At 43.9% G+C, this 20,473-nt stretch overlaps 1 protein-coding gene across 1 annotated transcript in view; it reads right to left on the reverse strand.

The window, feature by feature from the left end:
• CTNNBL1 (catenin beta like 1) overlaps positions 1-20,473 on the reverse strand; it is a 99,285-nt gene that overhangs the window by 26,523 nt on the left and 52,289 nt on the right. Inside the window, exon 12 of the mRNA XM_050917728.1 lies at positions 1,229-1,326. Within this exon, the coding sequence (XP_050773685.1) occupies positions 1,229-1,326 (98 nt within the window). The remainder of the gene's footprint in view (positions 1-1,228; positions 1,327-20,473) is intronic.

Raw genomic sequence — 20,473 nt, forward strand, 5'->3', positions numbered from 1 at the left:
GCTGGATGGCATGGCTAGGACTGTTTGGGCCAGTGCAGCTGGGGCTGGCCCAGGGTTCCTCCAGCATTGGAGGGGTGGGGAAGGGCTTGGGGTTCTGGCTGGCCCAGGGCTTCTCTGGCTGGAGGGCTCAGGGCCACAGCCATGTCGAGTGGAGGGGCGCGTAGGGCCGGGGCTGGGGGCTAGCTTCCCCAAAGGGAGGGGTCCACCCACTACCCATTTGTAGCTGTCTGTCCAGCCAGGCTGTGACCACTCAGACCGCTGTTACACATTACAGGTTAATGCTGCCCTCTCTGTTGCACTGAATTAAGCAATTAAACAAGGCCTTTCAATGTGAGAGACTTTCTGGAGTTCGGAGAACCAGTTATGGGCACAGCACGTGAACAGCGTGTTGAGAGTTTATGGCTGTGTTCTGCACAGAGGGACCAAGATAATCCTTAAGGGGGGGGGAGGGGGCTGTGCACCGAGGCAGGACTGGGAATTCTCAGATGCTTGGTGGGTGGCTCTTGCTCACATGCTCAGGCCCACACCGATCACCATTTTCAGAGTCAGAAGGAATCTTTCCCCAGATTAGACTGACAAGCACCTTGGTTGTGTTGGGCATGGGTCACTTGCTGGGATCAGCGGGTTATATCCTGGCAGGCCTTGGACATTTGTGCACCTTCCTATTGTCCCCTCGAGGCACACAACAGTTTAGTCTCCTGAGGCCTGGCATGCTTTAGTCTAATCCAGTTTACTGGGACCAATACAGGGGGAACTGGGTGGGTTTTAGTGGCTGTGGAATGCAGGAAGTCAGACCAGATGACCTGATGGTCCTTTCTGGCCTTAAATTCTGACTGAATTTACAATTCCCATTGGAAGAACTGGTTTGCAAAAGCTGCTTCTTTGCAGATGGCTACCCTGGCTATCCATCAGCTGGTGGTACTTCAGGGAAAATCCATGCCCAAATGCCACTCCTGCTAAGGATGAAGCACTCCATGGATTAGGGGTGAGGGATACACGTGTGGAACATAAGAGCACTAGCCCACGTGCTGGCCAGCAGCTAGCACAACTAACTAGCATATTCTCAAGTCTCACTGCTACTGGTAGGGTTTGGTTTTTTTCCACCCCCTGGAGACACAGCAACTTAGACCCACGGCCACTGAAACGCTGGCACGACACCAGTTCTAACCATCTTCCCCTGCTCTGTTCTCCAACAGCGGGAGCAGAGTTGGGCCTCCAGCACACTAACCTTCTCACTGTCGTTCTCCGTGAATTTATTCAGCAGCCGCGTTCTCTGCTGCCCTCTCAGATTCCGCAGCAGAGAGGCCAGGATGGAACAGACGTGCTCTGGTGGTGAAGAGAGAGAGTTGCACACAGGTCAGGAAAACCAGATCATTTCCTTGCTGGGACTAGGTGTAAAAGAGGCACAACTTTGGTTCCAGCTGCAGGGGTTTCCTACCCGGGATCTGGGGTGTGGTTATAAAAGAATGGGGAAGCTGTTGCAAGAATAGGTCCCTAGGTGTCTCGTCTCTTCTCCCAGCTAGCTGAAAGCTGGAAAAACCTCTAGGCCTTTATCAAATTTGTGTGTTACTTTGAACCTGTTTTGGAATCTTCTTGCTGTTAATTACAGCCCTGAAAAAACAAGACATTATAAAATATAGCCCAAACCTGGTTCCGTTTAACTCCCCTGGCTGAGGTCTCTCTCAGCAGCTTTCACTCTCCTTCTGGCACTTCCTATCCTAGCTAATGGGATGGCGTTGCTGCTTCTTTCACAGCTAACAGCCATACTGGACCCAAACCAGGCTCCATTCAGAAGCTGGCACAGTCAGCTGACTGACCCTTACGTTACCAAGCAGGGAGCAGTTGTTAGAACAGCATAGCTCAAGAAAGGTAGAAGCACGCCAGAACACAGCTCCTGCACAGATTTAATTGGCATTAGCTAGAGCAAAACCTTCAAACAAACCTCTTATTTACAGAAAATCCTGTGTTCGGAATACAAATTCAGCACAACACACAAGGAAATAATGAACAAAGAAATCTGCTCTACAGCCTTCTAGATTCTCCTTAAGGGTCAAAATTTTCACAGCCCAACCTTGGAACAGAATAAAATATTAACTGTGCAAAAAACACAAGGGGCAACCCAAGTTCATGTTCAACCCCACTGAATTTCAGAGTCTGAAGGGCAACTGAACTAAGTACCTCAAATTTGTCCTGATTCTTTTCTTGTGTGTGGCAGGTCACAGCTTCAAGGTGTTCTCTTTATGAATAGCTATGCCAATGTCCCACAACAAAATGCTGTTCTCCAAAGCCACAGGAAGAACACAGTTTTCAGTGAGGGGAGAGAGCATAGCAAGCATCACAATTTCTTTCATTCTTTACAAATTTTCTTCAGAAGCTCTTCCCTGTCAAACGTTGCAGCAGAATCTCCTCTCCAGATCCTTGCTAACAAGACATGGCAGCAGTCTCACTGCCAGGGTCCGATTCTGCACAGCACTGGGCACCTTCCATGGGAGTTCAGGTCACTCAGCATCTCATGGGAAGCGAAAGCTCTGTTCTAGGCCTCTTTGCTTATAGGGTGTGTTGTGGCTCTCTAATGCTGGTTTTCAAGGCTTCCCAGGAGCTACATTAAGTAGAAAAGGAAGACTCCTTGCTGGCCCCCGTTCCCTTAGAAGGAACACCCATGGGGGGGAGGAATAGCTCAGTGGTTTGAGCACTGGTCTGCTAAACCCAGGGTTGAGAGTTCAGTCCTTGAGGGGGCCATTTAGGGATCTGGGACAAAAATCTGTCGGGGGTTTGCTCCTGCTTTGAGCAGAAGGCTGGACTAGATACCTCCTGAGGTCCCTTCCAACCCTGACATTCTATGATACACAGCCCTAACCTCGCTCGAGGCAGAATCTGGTCTTCAGCCTGACCTTAACTGGGCTTCCCTCTTTGTGTCCACAGTTCACTTCATGTGAGTGTCTAACTACTCGGTACGTACCTGCCTGAAAGACAGGCTGCACTTGCATATGTTCTGGGGGCCGGACTAGATGACCTCTAGAGGTCCCTTCCAGTCCTACAATTCTGTGATAGAATCTAGGTTTTTCAATGTATTCCAAATAAAATGTGAATTAAATGTCTCCATTCCTTTCTCGCCAAGTTCTCCAATTGTAATGCTTTCCTCAGCTCCTCTATCTTGCCCATTAAGACACTGGCAGTGGCAGACTGCTGTGCTGACACAGTCTGGATTCATATATATTTTAGGGTACAAAGGTGGGTGGATGAGGAGAGAGAGATTAATGGGAGGCTGTGGAAACAATAGCAGTGAGGTACATGCCCTGCATCACCCCACTACAGGCCTGGTCACTGCAGGGGGTGAAATCATTTGCAGAGTTTGTGCCAATGTCAGAGATGGGGCAGTGCACCAAAGGGCAACATTTAAATAAGGGCAGATAGAAGCAAGCACAAAGTCACAGAGAAAAAAAAAGACAGCCTTCACTTTCTCTCCCTCACCGAATCATTTGTTATCGCTTCCTGCCTTCCTGTATGCATTAAGCACAGACCTCAGGTTTCATACGTTTCAATGTATTCTGAACTAGAACTTCTCAACGACGTCTTTGCTTTAATTCTGCTGATTAAGACTGATGAGAAATAGTGGCCGTAAAAATCTCCTCCACTGCCTCAGTGACAGGAGGGGGGAAAGGAGTGTCAAGGTTTGTTATTTTCACAGACAAAAATGCAATATACAGAGAAGAGGGATCATCTTCTCATTGCCATCAAACCAGATTAACATGCATTTCCACAATTCTGCCTAGCCTGCAGCCAAGAGAAGCCTCGCTCAACCGCGCTGGTGTACAAAGAACAAACCACATTTATCTGTTTGCATGGCACTTTCAAATAAACTGACAGCTCACCTTTTTCATTAAAAGGCTGCAGTCACCTAAGTAACCAGTGTGCCATGCCCCAATTTGGAGTCTGCCCCTTTGCACCACAGGTTATATGCGTGCCACATAAGGGCAGCAAAACAACCACAAAAAAATAGATACACACAGTTTCATTTGCTACTAATAAATGTAGCTCTCTCAGGAACAGATTTCTGCTGGAGGTGGTGTCAGTTTTTCATACACCAAGGAGATGGGGAGAGCTGCTGGCAGGAAGAGCAGAGGAGATAACAGGTTTATCTGGTGGCCGGCACCGTTCAGCTGCTCTGTCATTTCGACAGGATAAAATGGAGGTGAAGGATGGCCATGGATACATCAGTGCAGCCTGTGTGAATGCAGGCTCACTGCAGAGGGGCCTTCAGGATAGCAAGAGGCAACTACACCATGCACACTATATCAAATGAGTTGTCCATGTAAAAAAAGGATGACAAAACACCCCAAATGCTATTGAGCCCATTTGTCCTTAAAATGAGGAGGATGACATGCAAAAAGTTGTAAATATCCTAGCAGCTTGTTCTGCTGACTTGGAAGAAAGCCGGTGTTTCCAATGTGCCAGAGTTCACCTGCTCTGTGTCAGAGAGGAGGCTATGAGGGGGCTGCCAGTGGAGTAAGAAGTTGCTTCACTCCCTGCTGTACCAGTGTGGCCTGATCTTCTCTAATATGAGGACCCCTTGTTCTCCAATCCTGCTCCCATGTACCAGTCTCACTCTCTCCTGTGCATCACCTCCCTCTTCAGGATTTGTAGTCAGTAACTGAACACCGAGCCAATTCCTTCAGGAATACAGACATAGCAGATTTGTCACGGATATGCCCTAGGGTCTGTCTACCTAGCTTCACTGATGTATAGGCCAGAAGGGACTAGTATGATTTTGTCCAACCTCCTCCACAGCACAGGCCATAGGACTTCACCCAGTGATTTCTGCATCAGGCTCATTATTTTCAGGATGAGCTAGAGCATGTTTTTTAGAGACACATCCAGTCTGGATTTAAAGACTGTAAATGACAGACTCTACCACATCCCTTCATAGCTGGTCAATGGTTAGTTCCCTTCACCATTAAAAATGTGATTTCCAATTTGAATTTTTCTACTTTCAATTTCCAGTCGCTGGATCTTGTTGCTTTTGTCTGCTAGATTTAAGAGCCCTCTTATCAGCCCTCTCTTGTGTAGGGTACTTACACACAAAGGACCAAGTCACCTGTTACCCTTCTCACTGATAACCTAAACAAGCTGATCTCTTCAAGTCATAAGACAGGTTTTCCAGACTTCCTGTCAATTCTTGCAGCTCTTCTCTGGGCTTTCCTTTTTTTAACGTATGGACACCAGATTCCAGTAGTAGAATAACCAACGTCAGATGCAACTGAATGTCACCCCACTTCTCCTGAAAATTCCTCCACTTAGACATCTACATATTAGCCACAGCACCTCCCCGCAAGCTCACAATCAGGTGGTTATGTATGAGAACCCCTCAGACCTTTTCAGTCACTGAATTTATGGAGAACCACAAGGACACTGAGTCATAAGCATGTTTCAGTGTTTATTCTTTGGGTACAGCATCTATCCTGCCCACTTCCTATAGCTTCCTCCACAGACACATGGACGTGAAGTCCTATTTAATGATACAATGCATGAACAAAAACTATGAGCCCAATCATATAAAAGCACTTAGTGGGTGCAGTGCTTACTACTGGAAGGTGTCTCATTGACATTAATGGGCCCATTTTTAATAGTGAGCACTATGCCGGGTAGCACTAGTAGGATCTGGCCTTCTCTATTTAATCTCTCTTCCCAAATGATGGTATAATTATTTTCCAAGTCTAAAATATTTCTGAGCCAAAAGGAGAAGTCTCCACTTGCTAGGCCTATTTCCAATGAACATGCTCTAATGCGCCCTACTGCCCAATCAATACCAGTACCTATGGGCAGCACAGGAACACAGCTAATTGACCTGCCATGGACAATTTTTGGCTTATTTAAACCAAAAGCTGACATGAAGCTTGGCTGAATCCACTACTTAATTAAATCAAGATGCCTGCAGGAACAATGAGAAGTACTAACCCAAACAGACCTGCACTTCTAGGCACCACAGGGCACATTCACAGCTTTCCAGGAACCTGCAGCACTATACATCACACACACAGACATGTAAATGGGTGCATTTTCTCACACTTGACTGGAAACTGCTGCTGCTTTGAGTCCATCAATAGAGGAACCTGCAGCTGATCAGCTTTGTCCTCATCCTACATCTACAGGCCATATTTCATCATTCCCTTGGTCATATATGGCCCTCAGACTACACCTAACGCAGCTCAATCAACTCCATAAATACTGGCCCTGTTATGTGGAAGCTTTGTAAAATCTGAATGGAAAATGTTGGTCTGGGGGAGGGAAACAAGGTCAGAGGCCAAAGGAGTTACCTACCCTGATGCCCCACCCAGAACAAAGATAGGTATATCTCATATATTAAAACAATCACCTTGCAAGACAGGCCTAGATGCTTCTCTTTTGAAAAAGTGTCAAACCCAAACCCACAAAAGCCTGGTCTGCACCAGGGAAAAAAGGTGTGTTCTTACCATTACTAGCCAACCCACGATAAACAACAGGAGGTAAAATCGGAATGAAGACAAGGCCTGTTAGTAGGCTGAGATAAATAGCACGCTCACTTTTACTGTTTCCTTTGACCTGCTAACACACCAAAACTAGCCACCTTTTTTCCTAATGTGGATGCAATTGATTCCCAAGAGTCTGCAAAGACATGCATGAGTGCAAAGCAGAGCTGGTCACCAAAAGCTTCTGCTTTGGACTCTTAGCCATACTCTATCCTAGGAGATAACCTTGTCTTCTCCAGTGTAATGGGCCAGATGTGATTAAACCGTTAAACTCCTAACCAATGCTATGACTCGCCTTTGTTTCTGAGCAATGCACAAGGCCCTTAGGTCTTCCTTTGTTCTAGGTAGGTCACATACAGAACATGCTCCCCTACTGCATCAGAGATTCTTCTCAGTCCAATATCACTTTAGAACCTCACAGACCTCCCTACTCCTCCCTAGAGAAGATGGCCATGGAAGATTTAGGATGCAAGCAGTTCTTAAAATACCTAATTAGATCGATCTTGACTTCAGCAGTGGTGTGTTGGAATACAGATGAACCTAGTCCATGGCTGGCACTGGCAGCTACAGCAGCAGGAGGTCCTGTCAAACCAAGCCATAACATTACACTCTCTGCCTTTATTATTATTTTCCCCTCTTTTTAAATTTCATTATAACGGACATCTGGCTGGCAGGGCAGGGTGCTTGCAGACACAGCCATGCACAGTGGAATACTGATGCAGATTAAACCAGCCTCATAGCAAAAAGACAGAGAGCTGTACATTTTGGGGGTATCAAAGCAGCGACAGCACCCACTTGGTGGAAAGGGGAGAAGGAAGGAAGGGGCAAGAGCCCACCTAGCACAAATTCTGATGAACCAGTGGAATAGTTTAAGAGTTTTAAATCATTTAAAATCAAAATTAGAAAGATCTACAGGATACGCCCTAGTTCAGCCACCAGTTACTGGACTCAGCACAAGAATTACTGTGTGGAATTCTAGGGCATATATTATACAGTCACAAGGAGTAAGACTACATGACAATAATGGTCCCTTCTAGTCTTAACATTTATTCATTTATGTTAATACTTTGCACTTGTACAGAGCCCTCCAGCCATGATTCTGAAAATGGTACAAAGATGAATTACCCCTCGGAACCCTAGGATGGAGGAGGGCATCACTCTGATTTTACTGATGGGTAAAGTGAGGCCAGAGTCACCTGTCCAGGGCACATGAAAGCCTCTGGCAAGACAGGATTAGAGCACCACACTAGGCAAAGTTCCCTTCAGACCCTTAGAAATGTTATTTTCCAGAACAATCTCTTTATTACGAGAACATTAAACAAAGTTTAAAACTAATTAAACCCTATTTTAAAATACTAATTTAAAACATTAAAACTAAGACTCATTCACATAAGAGGATCCTGCTGTATTCTGAAAAGTTGGTGGTAAAATAATAAATTGGTGCAATTAAATTTGTTTAAACAGATTGATTTCTTTAGTAGGCATTCGTTTTGGCAGACCACTGTGTGAAAAATATTTTCTGCTGGCTCACAGATGATGTTCAGTTAGAAGAACTAATCTCTATCATGTCAGTTTTCTATTATTTTTACCCTTTTCATGCCCTGGGAATTTAGACACATAGCAGATACTCATTTTAAAGGGTGTTGCTACATTTCAGTGCATGTTACCATGGATCAAGAGAGCATTTTTAGTAACAGAGCTATTCCTCTAAAGGAAAACTAAAAAGCTGTGTCACTCTAATTCACTTTTTTTTATTACGGGGCAGACTGGCAAAATACACAAACTGCAGATACTAGGTAAATAGGAAAGTGCATGAACTTCTTCCAAGGTTAGAAAATAAATTATTCTTAAATAAAACTGACATTTGGGGAAAGCGAAGGCAGTTAAATTTGGATGACTTGGTATGAACATCCTCCCAGTTCATTACAATCTCTTGGCATGCAAGGGAAAGATTGTTTTCTCTCAGGCTAGGCACACTAGCCAACATGTGGGTCTAAAGATTTGCTTCCCTACAGGCTACCTGATGATCCACAGAGAGGAGGCCCTTGCCACTCATACCTGAATTTGTGTTTCCTCCATTTTAACCCACTGAGTGTGTTCAGGAATTTTAAACCAGTAGATTGCTCCTGGAGCAACAGCCTAATAGCATAGTTCGAAGATCAGCAGACAGGCCTCTCACCTCTATGGGATGCTAAGGTGCCCCATCAGACTCTTGGCTTTTTTGCCAGATGAATATGCTAACTATTTTATTCAGCTTTCTGAAATTTAGGAGTGCTGCTTTTTTAAAATGTTAATGTTCTGTGCTCACGTACCCAGGAAAAGAACATTTTATCCCATCTACCTCGCATTTAAAAATCCAGATGATTGTCAACCTTCTTCATAGAATTACCGAACGCTGCCACATTCCATTTTATTCCTCAGCTCTCTTATACTCTTCAGGTACCAGACATCACTGCATCTTCCTCCCGGTCTGTCCAAAGTGGTGGGACAGTCAGTACTCCTGCGATGACCCACTATCTGGAACAGAATTCCTGACCCTTCTTCACAATTTAAGACTCACTTTAGCATCTTCCTCTCCTTGGTTTATGATTCATAACCATCTTTATAACAAAACAATCAAACCCAAATCTCAAATTCAGTTTGCTTCTGATCCATCAGTTCCTCACAACCCTGTCTACAGATGCTAGCTGTAGGGAATGCCATACTTACACATATTACTTGCATTTAGCTGTATAGATTAACAGTCTGTGAAAGGCCATTACCAACCCACATTGTATTGTAAATCATGCATGGTATTCAGTCATCTACTGGGAGGCTCGTCTGGATTACACTTCTACAGGAATTGTAATCCTTAATCAAGAGGATTATGGCAAGTAGCTAATCCTAAAAAACAAACACAAAGTGTCTAGTGGATTTAAACTTCTTTTTCTGTAGAGCCCATTTCTCCTCCCTTTCCCTTCCTTGTGTCCTCAGTAATCTCATCTAGAAGGGCTTGGTTAACTAGGTCCAAGCATATCAAGACTTTATCTGCTACAGGGCAAAAACTCTCAAAAACATTCCGTTTTAGATAACAAGTAGTGTGTTAAAGAAGCAGACAAGCATCCAACTAATATATTTTTATATATAGCGAGTAGAGAGGGCATCTCAAATAAAATATTCTCCACTTCTTTGGGAGTAGGCAGATGCATTCCATCTCCCGTCATACCTCAAATACTCAACTGGATACAAAAATCAAGAGCACATGAGTACAGAAGTAGACAGGAGTGCACTGGCTTTCTTGCAATAAAAAAATTCGAAGTGTTCACTATGATTAAATATACTCAGCGTCTCTCCTTCACAGCCTGAAGATGACTACATATACTATTGTCTCCAGTTTCAGCAAGACAGAAGAAATTTGTTTTCATCAAAGGCAGTTTTGTTTGTATGCAAAAGTATCAAAGATACTGCAAACAGCAAGACTCTTGATAATGTAACATCACCAGACTTAAAGTATTAACAAAATATCAAAATAATAATAAAAAATGTAACAAAATAATCAAAAAGATATTAAAATACTTAAAAATTCATTGCATGAAGACTAACAGTTTTGCCTCAGAAAAGTCTAAACTCAACACTATTCTGGTACCAAGACACACACATGTAATAGAGTTCATAGGACTAAGTTTTAAAGCAATCACAGGCCTTTGCCAAACCACAACATTAATGGCAAGACCGTTGGATGAGGCAATAGTTCCCAGAGATCAGTTGGATTACATTGTTGGTGTGTTACAGTCGAAGTTACACATGATTATGTCCCAGAAACCCAAGTTTTAAGATCCAGCGTATAACTCAGGAAAGCATATCCCATAACAGACTTCACTCTGGCCGAAAACTGGAGATTAGAACAGGATTAAGTCCAGTATGGTCAAATTACACAATGTGGGTCAATCTTCTAAGTTTAAGTGATCCAACAGGACTGAAGTACAAGGGGTCTCTCATCAGTAGGACCTATTTTTTACTTTTATCCCTTGCTACATAATGTATAAAAACCACACTTAATCCAAACTATGAACGAGATACCTTACAATACAAATCGCCCACTAGGCACCGTGTAATTTTTATTGGTATCAATACTATAGAAAATTAAGAGATAAAAATGTAGGTATCCCAGTCACCAGAGTTGGCACCTTCATGCTAGTTTTTAAAGCGATAAATACTTTATACGAAATTGTTCCTATAAAATTTAATTTGGACTATAAAATTTTCTGTAATTAATGAAAACTGGCCAAGTTACATTGACAAAATAATAAATACTCTAGTGAAAATTCCATAGCCAAAAAAAGATTTTAGCAGCTATGAGGATCAACACTATTTCACACATGAACTCCTACGTGAAAAGCACATTCCTAGTGTACCCATCAAAGTCAAGAAAGTAGAGAAGCGGGATCCTCTCGCTGTCAAAGGTGCATGTGCAATGGCAGCACCTATCTACAGACAAATGGAACATAATGCCAGGTAGGTATGAGCTCACTGGACAAGTGCTACTGATGAATGTGCTTTGTACATTGCCCAGCGGTAAACCATTTTAACAGAGTCATTATTTAAATGGTAATTAGGTTTAACATTCAGATGTTTGAAGAAAGATGTGAACAACTGCACTGCAAGGTGTGAGCTGTCTAGCTGCAGTCTCAATTGCTCTCTAGTGGGTTTCTTTATAGCATGAAGGCCATCAAACTTCATTTTTAATGAAAATACAGATTTTGATTATGAAACTACAGTAGTTAACACTAAGGAATTATTATGATGTTTGATTCTGACCTCTTTTCTAGTTTCCAGACAAAGTCAAAAGGTCCTTTCCACCTGAAAGTTTGCATGTGCAATCGCCTGCTGGAAAAGAATCTCTCTTTTTTTGCGGCAAGGTGTCAGGCAGGTGGGATGAACTGTTTATGAACAACATCATGAAAAGTGACTACTAGTACCTGTCTGTTGGAATCACTTTTTAATGCTTTTTTGAAGAATCAGGGCTTGGAACAACTCCATGCGTAGACAATTAATTGTTGCTGATTAAGTCCAGGTGTGGACACTCTTCCAGAGTGCTTTGTTCCTGTTTGTCTTAACCCACTTTCAAATGCTGCTAAGCTAAACAGGAACAAGGCACTCTTATTCTGGAATAAGAGAGTCCACACATGGAGTTAATATCAGGAACAACTTCATGTGTAGACAAGCCCTCATTTCTCAGGAACTGAAGAACTCCAGTTGTGTTGCATTCACCAGTTCACCCAAGAACTAGCGCATAAGATTGTTTTCTTTGAGCTGTTTAGTTTCTTGTTATTTTAACAGATCCCCTCCTCCTTATGTGCACCACTGTAACAGAAAACGACAATACATAGGCATGCTGATACAGACATGAATGTGACTGGGTAGGACCAAAGCACATTTCACAGGCTTTAATGGGGCTATATCCTGAACCCCTCCGGGAATAATACGGTTTCTAATGGAAATCCTGATAAATCTGTAGCTACATACAGCTACTGGACACTCCTATTAAAAAACATTCTTGGAGGCTACAGAGGAAGTCTCTCTAATATCTACGTATTTAAAAAATGAAAGCTTAGTCAGGTTTTTGGACACATCTTTCTCTCTCTCTTTTTTTTTTTTTTTTATTAAAAAGCTGTTTCCATACATCCTCTAGTTTACCCTTTACGACCTCACAGCTTGCCCTCAGTATTCAAAAGGAACACTGCAAAGCTTTATATTTTGCTACTGCTGAATTTTCCTTTTTTGGATATACAAAAGGCATCCACATGTCTAGAAGTGCATCGTATCATGTTTGTTTTACACTAATCTGATGTGTGAGCTTTCTCCATGGCAAGGATATCCCAGACTCTAGCATACCATGCTGAAACAGTAGTGGGATTCTTTTTTTCCCCTCATTGAGCCAAGACAATCTTGCTTCTACTGTGTTTACTACTGAAAGAAACTGGGTGATTTTAATGGAACATTTAATGATTAGTCTATTTGTTCTCAAATTTTGGAACAGTAGTTACTGAAAAAAGGAAAAATGTGATTGGGAGATAATCTTAGAATTATTTACTACATAATGTGACCCTTCAATGAACATTGTAAAATATCCATAGACAATTCATGAGGAGCCCATAGACTGTGTCTCTCTCACACATCATAGGCAAAGCTTGTCATGTTCATTAACTCTGTGCTCCAAAGCCTACAACAGAGAACTCTGAAGCACCATGAGGCCAAGACTTGAGGCAACGTGCCAGGGTGTCAAAGCATCAGGACAAGGAAATTGAGATGCCAGTACCATAATTATTATGTGTGTTACCATAGCACCGAGGAGCTAGTCATGGACCAGGACCCCTTTGGCTAGGCGCTGTACAAGCACAAAACCAAGACAGTCCCTGCCCCAGAGAGCCGACAATCTTAGCACGAGACAAGAGATGACAGGTTGATACAGTCACATGGGGAGCACAAGGGAACAATGAGATGATACTGATCAGTATGATGGGCCGTGGTCTCAGCAAACTAGAGGCCTAGCCATGGTAGGCACCACAGAAAAGGAGAGTTTTAAGGAACCACAGAACTAAAGTTCCCCCAGAGTCCCTGGGAGGCGGGAGCCTGGGGCATTGGTGGCGCTGCCAGAGCAAGTGGTCACCAAAATAAAAACAAAGCAAAAGAAAACCCAGGTCTAACTGGAAGGGAGGGAGCAGAAGAGACCCCAGGAAGATGTTCTGAGAGAAAAGGTGACAAACACCTACACAGGTGCTGATAACATCAAGGACTGAAAGGGTCCAGTGGTGAGAAAGTTCAGCTCCATGGTGGCATGTGGCAATGGGAGGGGAGATGGCTTGGGCTCTTACTCACTACCACTGTCTTTTCAGACCTTCAGCACTTGGGGAGTCCCACTCGTCTCACGTCGCAGAGCAGAGAATCATCAAGGAGAACCCTGCACCTGGGGTGTCTACTGTTCCAGGCAGAGAGCGACAGAGACAGAGAGGCGCGCGCGAGCGCTGAGGGGACAGAGGAGGACAGTTGATAGATGGGTCTGAGAAAAGAAGTGGATTCAGAAACCCCTCAGTAACATGGTTTCCAAACAGCAAGAAAAGCATCAAACACACATTTTAATCCTCGTTTAACAAAGTGCCTGTTAACAAACGGTTTAATGCCATTCTTTAAATTAAATACCATTTACTCCTCCCACTGCTCATTGGCTAAGCTTCCACAGCAAGACAGAAAACTCCCCTTTACTATTTCCAAGCTCAGGAAAAACAAAATGGAGAGCAAACACATTCTCTGTGTAATATGATTCACCAGGTGGTTTATTTTAGACCCTCAGATCCCTTGCAATACAGATAAAACGGAATCCTGGCTCCAGGAAGTTTCCAAACCCGCTTGAGACAAGCTGCAGTGGGGATGAAGGGTTAGAAATGTAGTAAGGCTGGGCTGGAGGGTAAAGGACTCAGCAAAAGCCAGTGCACAGAGCAAGGAATTTCTCTCTTAAATAAATGTTTTAATTGGCTAATTTCTTGAGGACATCACAGAGGAAGTGGGTTTTAGGGAAGAGAGGACAGTGGCCTTTGGATCAGCTCATAGAGAGCTTGAAATAAAGCCCAGAGACATTGCGGGAGAGGTAGACAAATGAAGTACCTAGGCTGTCACTGCTTGCAGAGGGATGTGATAAGTGACCAAGATGGTTAAGTAGGGAAGGACAAAGTACCACAGGGCCTTGAAAGGGAGGAAAGGAAGCTTGGACTGGAGGTTGTGGGGAAAGAGGGACCGGAGTGATATGGCACCATGGTAGGCTATGAAGCAGCTCTTTGTATAAAAAGCAGTTCTGTCTGGGATGGGGGACCAGGGCATGCAGAAGAGGTGAGGTTATATGACAATCAGGATGGGAAGAGAGGAATGCTTTAACTACTTGGGCAGAAGGGAAAAAGGTCAGAGCTTAGAAATGTCGTGGAGAAACATGCACTGTGACTCGTAAGTGTTGAAGCAGATCCTGAGTCTGCCCCAAGGGCCCTTCTCCAAAATCCAGGAACTCTGTGCACAGGAGGGCTTCTAAAACACACCTACATCCAGGGGAAAAGTCAGTTAGGAGCTGGAGTTTACTCCAGTTTTCCCCCCACTTGAAAGTACAGCAGAGCTTGAGCCAAACCCCAATTGTAACACTTCCCTTCCCAAACCGAACCTGGTGACTGCAACATTCCTGACAATGTGCATCTTCAACCCCACATCGCCAGGGCCTTACAAACCCACCTTTCCATTCCAGTCTATTCTAGTCAACTACACTGCCAGGGCTCTGCCATACGCTCCTCTAATGGAAGAGCAGCTCCTATTCCTACTCTCTTGTTTGATCAGCTCCCACAGCAGAAACTTTCACCTCTGACAAAAACTCCATGATTGGCACATGCCAGCAGGCAGAAAGCCCTCAGAAACCAATACTGCTGAAATGCTGCCACTCCACTCCCAAGTGGGCACAGAGATTATGAGAACACCACTAACAAAACCATGTACTGCAGTGCCCTGGGCATGCCCCAGAACTGTCAACTCAACCCTGGACAAGCAGGGGAAACACAATGGGGTGGCATGGCTCTGGGATAACAGAGCACAGTGAGGCACTGAGAATCAATCATGACACTAGGATCCCCTAAGACTGGCGTGTGTGCGTGTGACGTTCTATACCTTGGGGGAGCATACTTTAACCCCCATAGTTCTTATTTTCATATAATCATAGAATATCAGTGTTGGAAGGGACCTCAGGAGATCATCTAGTCCACCCCCTGCTCAAACCAGGACCAATCCCCAGACAGATTTTTGCCCTCGATCCCTAAATGGTCCCCTCAAGGACTGAACTCACAACCCTAGGTTTAGCAGGCCAATGCTCAAACCACTGAGCCATCCCCAAGCATGCCTTGTAAGATATCAGGGGAAAGGTTAGGATCTGCTGAAAGTCATTTCTATCTCCATAGATGTGTATCATTAATGCATATGACGTTATGAGAATTGTGTTGTATGGTGGTCACTAAAACATGCTGTAAGCTGGGGAATCAGCCAGATATTCGCTCCGCAGAGGCAACAGCAAGAAAAGTAACGGACACCCAGGTTAAAACAACGAGGAGTCCGGTGGCACCTTGAAGACTAACAGATTTATCTGGGCATAAGCTTTCAGGGGTAAAAAGCCCACTTCTTCAGCTGCAAGGAGCGAAAGTTACAGATATAGGCTTAAAAATACTGACACATGAAGAGAAGGGAGTTACAAGTGGAGAACCAGTGTTGACAGGGCGAATTCAGTCAGGCTGGATGTGGTGCACTCCCAATAACTGATGAGGAGGTGTCAACACCATAAGAGGGAAAATTGCTTTTGTAATGAGCCAGCCACCCCCAGTCCCTATTCAAGCCCAAATTAATGGTGTTAAGTTTGCAAACGCCCAGGCAGGGTGTCAAATAACCTATCAACAGCCACTGTCCAGCAAGGGAGCTGCAATGCAATAACTCACTTGAATGAGGCCACACCAGGGGAACTGCTCAACCTGGCTTGGAGAGACTCAGCAATGCCCCCCAGACATGCCTGGACTTGTGCTCCCCAAGCACATGGGCTGAGGGTATAAAACAGACAGCGTGGACACATACTGGGCCCATCTCCTGCCCCCACCTGTGCTGCAAGCAACCAAGACACTGAGAAGATGACAAGACACTAACACAGGAGACTGGCCCAGGTTTAAAGAATAAACCTGTAAATTAAGGACTGCAATATCCAGTGGGGTGAGAAAAACTGCTTCATCTAGTTGCTGCCCAATCTAATAATGTTGAGAGTTCAGACTGTGTGCTTATATTTTATTTTATTGTGGTAACCACTCTGACTTTCTGCCTATCACTTAAAATCTATCTTTTATAGTCAATAAATTTGTTTAATTGTTTATATTTACCAGTGAATTTGTATGAAGTGTGGGGCAAATCTGCTCAGGTTTGCAAAGGCTGGTGTATGTCCACTCTCCAGTTAATGCAGTGCAAGATGGTCTATTCCTGAGGTACAGTGCTCGGGGGATTTGGCTCTGGTACCTTTCTCTGGTGATCCATGAGTGGCTCTGGGAGCATTCATGCCATAGAGCTCGGTGTGGGGCTCCACATGCTGCTGTGCTGAGTGATCACAGCGCCTGGATGGGGCTGCTGCTGGTCACTAGCAAGGCATTGTAAGGGACAGCCCAGGCTGGAGACAGTTCAGGGGGCACAGTGGTCCCACAGTCCCAGGCTGCACCCTGGGGATGCCATCACAGCATGGACACCAAGAAGATATTTCAGTATTCCCGTTCTACCAGTGGCTCGCAGTGGTTATCCTCAAGCTGTATTTCCCCAAAGCACAGAACTGCTACTGGGTTTATCACTGCTGGTGAAACATTTGGCAAGGCACAGGCACATGTACACATCAGGACAATGGCCCTGACAGACTCCAGGGGAACCCCGTTAAACATCCCAATTAACTTAAATGGCTATAAGCCCAATAACTCACCTGCCCAATGATGCAAAACATAGAAAATTGGACTTATGGAAATAGGATTTTAAAAAAAAATCTCTATAAAAATCATCTCTGGACCCTCATCTCTCTCCGTCCCTCATTTCACTGACCAATAATGATCTAGAATTATGTGAACAAGGAGCCCAGTAACTGCCACTCCCCTTCCTCCAGAAGACAGAACCCTGCTTCACTTTACAATATAAAAAATAATTAATAACCTCACCCTTTTGTAGGGTTTGCAATCCTACACTGGCTAATCCTCACAATACACCCATGAGGTAGGTAGCCAGGCATTGTTCACAGACTGAAGAGGAAGAAACTGAGACAAAGGTTAAGTGACTTTTCCAAACGCACAAATCAAATCAGTGGCACAGCCAGTAGACTCAGGTCTCCCTACTCCAAATTGCACAGCTTGGCATAGTGATTAAGGTTCCTCCATAAAGGGAATGAGGCAATCGTTATTTCCACCTGGGAATAAGATTCCCAAACAGCCTCAAATCTATCATCTGAGTGTCTCACCAGATCCCTCTCTCCAGTTTTATTATGCAAATCCAAGTAACAATGTAAAAGAGCATCTCTTCCTCACCACCATCTATGAAAACAAGGAACACGTATATAAATAGCTAATGGAACCTGAATTAGCCAACCTTCGTATAAATTATAACTAGCCCTGGCACTGATGCGTTGGCGGGCAAGTAAGCATCCTCCTCACATCAGAGACAAGCAGCTAGGAAAGCAGCAGCCACACCAGGCCTGCATTTGTTGTTTTGTTTTAGCATCTCCCTCTCCCAGTCCTGTTGTATTCAAGATGCAGAGCTCATCTCAACAGCTATTACAGCCCAAACATGCCTTCCAGGAGCTGTCTTGCCAAGCCATTGCCTTCCTTAATATAATGTTATCAAATTTCTAATGCTGGTGCTCTAAAGCAAATGTACTGTTACCAGCTCACTACTGGCACATTTTTCAGGAGGAAAACAGCTGCTCGTTGAATCTGTCGCTTTTCTTCCCTACCATCCAGACTCTCTCTCAAACACAAACAAGTGCTGACTCCCCCCTACCCGGCTGCTTTTCAGCACTGCTATTCTGACCATGGTAAATACTCTACCCTGACTACAGATGGCTGATGTTAGTTCAGCATGGGGTCTGAGCCAGTAGGAGGTAATGTAACAGTCTTGGAGGGGTCATGGTATTCTCCAAATCAAATTGAAAGAATGTCAAGCGCAATTAAATAAAGACACAAAAACCAACAGCAAAAAATGTGTAAATACATCAGAACTAGGAAACCTGCCAACCAACCAGTGGGGCCACTGGCTAATCGAAGGGCTGAAGGAGCACTCAAGGAAAACAAGCCCATTGTAGACATGCTAAATGAATTCTTTGCATTGGTCTTCACTGCAGAGCTTCTGGGGGAGACCCCCCCCACCAACCTGAGTGATTCTTTTTAGGTGACAAATCTGAGGAACTGTCCAAAACTGAAGTGTCAGTAGAGGAGGTTTTGGAACAAATTGACACATTAAACAGTAATAAACCACAGGACCAGAGGGTATTCACTGGAGTTCTGAAGGAAATCAAATATGAAATTGCAAAGCTATTAACTATGGTATGTAACCTATCACTTTAGCAAGTCTCTGTACCAGATGATTGGAGGGTAGTTAATGTAACACCGATTTTTAAAAAAGGCTCCAGATGCAATTACAGGTCAGTAAGCCTAACTTCAGTACCAGGCAAATTGATTGAAACTACAGTAAAGAACAGACACATCATTAAACACGATCTGTTAGGGAAGAGTCAACATGGCTTCCGTAGAGGGAAATCATGTCTCACCAATCTATTAAAATTATTTGAGAGTGTCAACAAACACATGGACAAGGGTGACCAAGTGGATGTAGTGCACTTGGACAGTCAGAAAGCCTTTGACAAGGTCCTTCACCAAAGGCTCTTAAGCAAAGTAAGCTGTCATGGGATAAGAGCGAAGGTCCTGGTTAAAAACAGGAACAAATGGTAGGAATAAATGGTAAGTGTTCATGTGGAGAGAGGAAAAAAGCAGGGTCTTCAAAAGATCTGTACTGGGATCAGTACTGTTCAACATATTCATAAGTGATCTGGAAAAGGGGTGAACAGTGAGGTAACAAAATTTGCAGATGACACAAAATGATTCAAAATAAGCCCACAGCAGATTGCAAAGAGCTACAGAGGGATCTCACTAAACTGAGTGACTGAGCAACGAAATGGCAGATGAAATTCAATATTGATAAATGCAAAGTAATGCACATCGGAAAACATAATCCCGACTACACATACAAAATAATGGGGTCTAAATTAACTGTTACTACTCAAGGAAGAGTTCTTGGAGTCAGCACAGATAGCTCTCTGAAAACATCTGCTCAATTTGCACAAGCAGACAAAAAAGCCAACAATGTTAGGAAGCATTAGGAAAAGGATAGATAATACAGAAAATATCATAACGCCCCTAGATAAATCCATGGCACGCCACATCTTGAACACGGCATGCAGTTTTAGTTGCTCCATCTCAAAAAAGATATATTAGAAATGGAACAAGTACAGAGAAGGGCAACCGAAATGATTAGGGGTATGGAACAGAGATTAAAAGGAGACTAACGGGAGATATGCTAGAGGCCTATAAAATCATAAATGATATGGAGAAAGAAATAGAGAAGGCTTATTTACCCCTTTGTGTAGCACAAGAACTAAGGGTCACCCAACTAAATTAATCAGGAGCAGGTTTCAAACAAGTAAAAGCAACTACTACTTCATATAATGCACAGTCAACCTGTGGAACTCATTGGCATAAGATGTTGTGAAGGTCAAAATTATAACCAGGTTCAAAAAAGAATTAGATAAGTTCATGGAGGACAGGTCTCCAACTGCCAGAAGCTGGGACTGGACAACGGGATGGATCACTCGAAATAAGAGTTACCTATTTAAGATCCACTCATACTCCTCACTGGTTTTGCCAACCATTTGAATTGCCGCTCCCCGAAAGTTCAGCTAGGAAATCTCTGGTACAAAGCCCAAGCATCATGGTCAGTATTTACAGTTCTCCCCCAGCAGCAGGGGGAGACTGAGCCAGACCCAGCTCAGGTTGCAGGGTCCCGGCGTACTGCAGTGACGCATTCTGTAATGCAGAGTCTCCCAGAGGAAAAAGGAAACAAAGAGAAGAACTTTAGCTGTTACTAGTTTATTTCTGCAAAGCCTGATGTTCATTGAGTCACACTTCAATGCTCAGAGCCCTGAAAACACTGCTTTTGAGGTGACATTTGTAGTTGCCTCATTACTCTTTTCAAAAGAGTTTTGCATCAAAGAGACAGATCTTCAAACAGCAGACACATGTACACATATACAATAACTTATTAACAGCCACACAGGAAATGGAACCACTATGAGCTGCCGGTACTGAAATACGCAAAGCAGCTGTGTGCACAGCTAATGCTGCACCAAG

This window comes from Gopherus flavomarginatus, chromosome 11, assembly GCF_025201925.1.
Source record: "Gopherus flavomarginatus isolate rGopFla2 chromosome 11, rGopFla2.mat.asm, whole genome shotgun sequence".
Taxonomy (NCBI): Eukaryota; Metazoa; Chordata; order Testudines; family Testudinidae; genus Gopherus; species Gopherus flavomarginatus.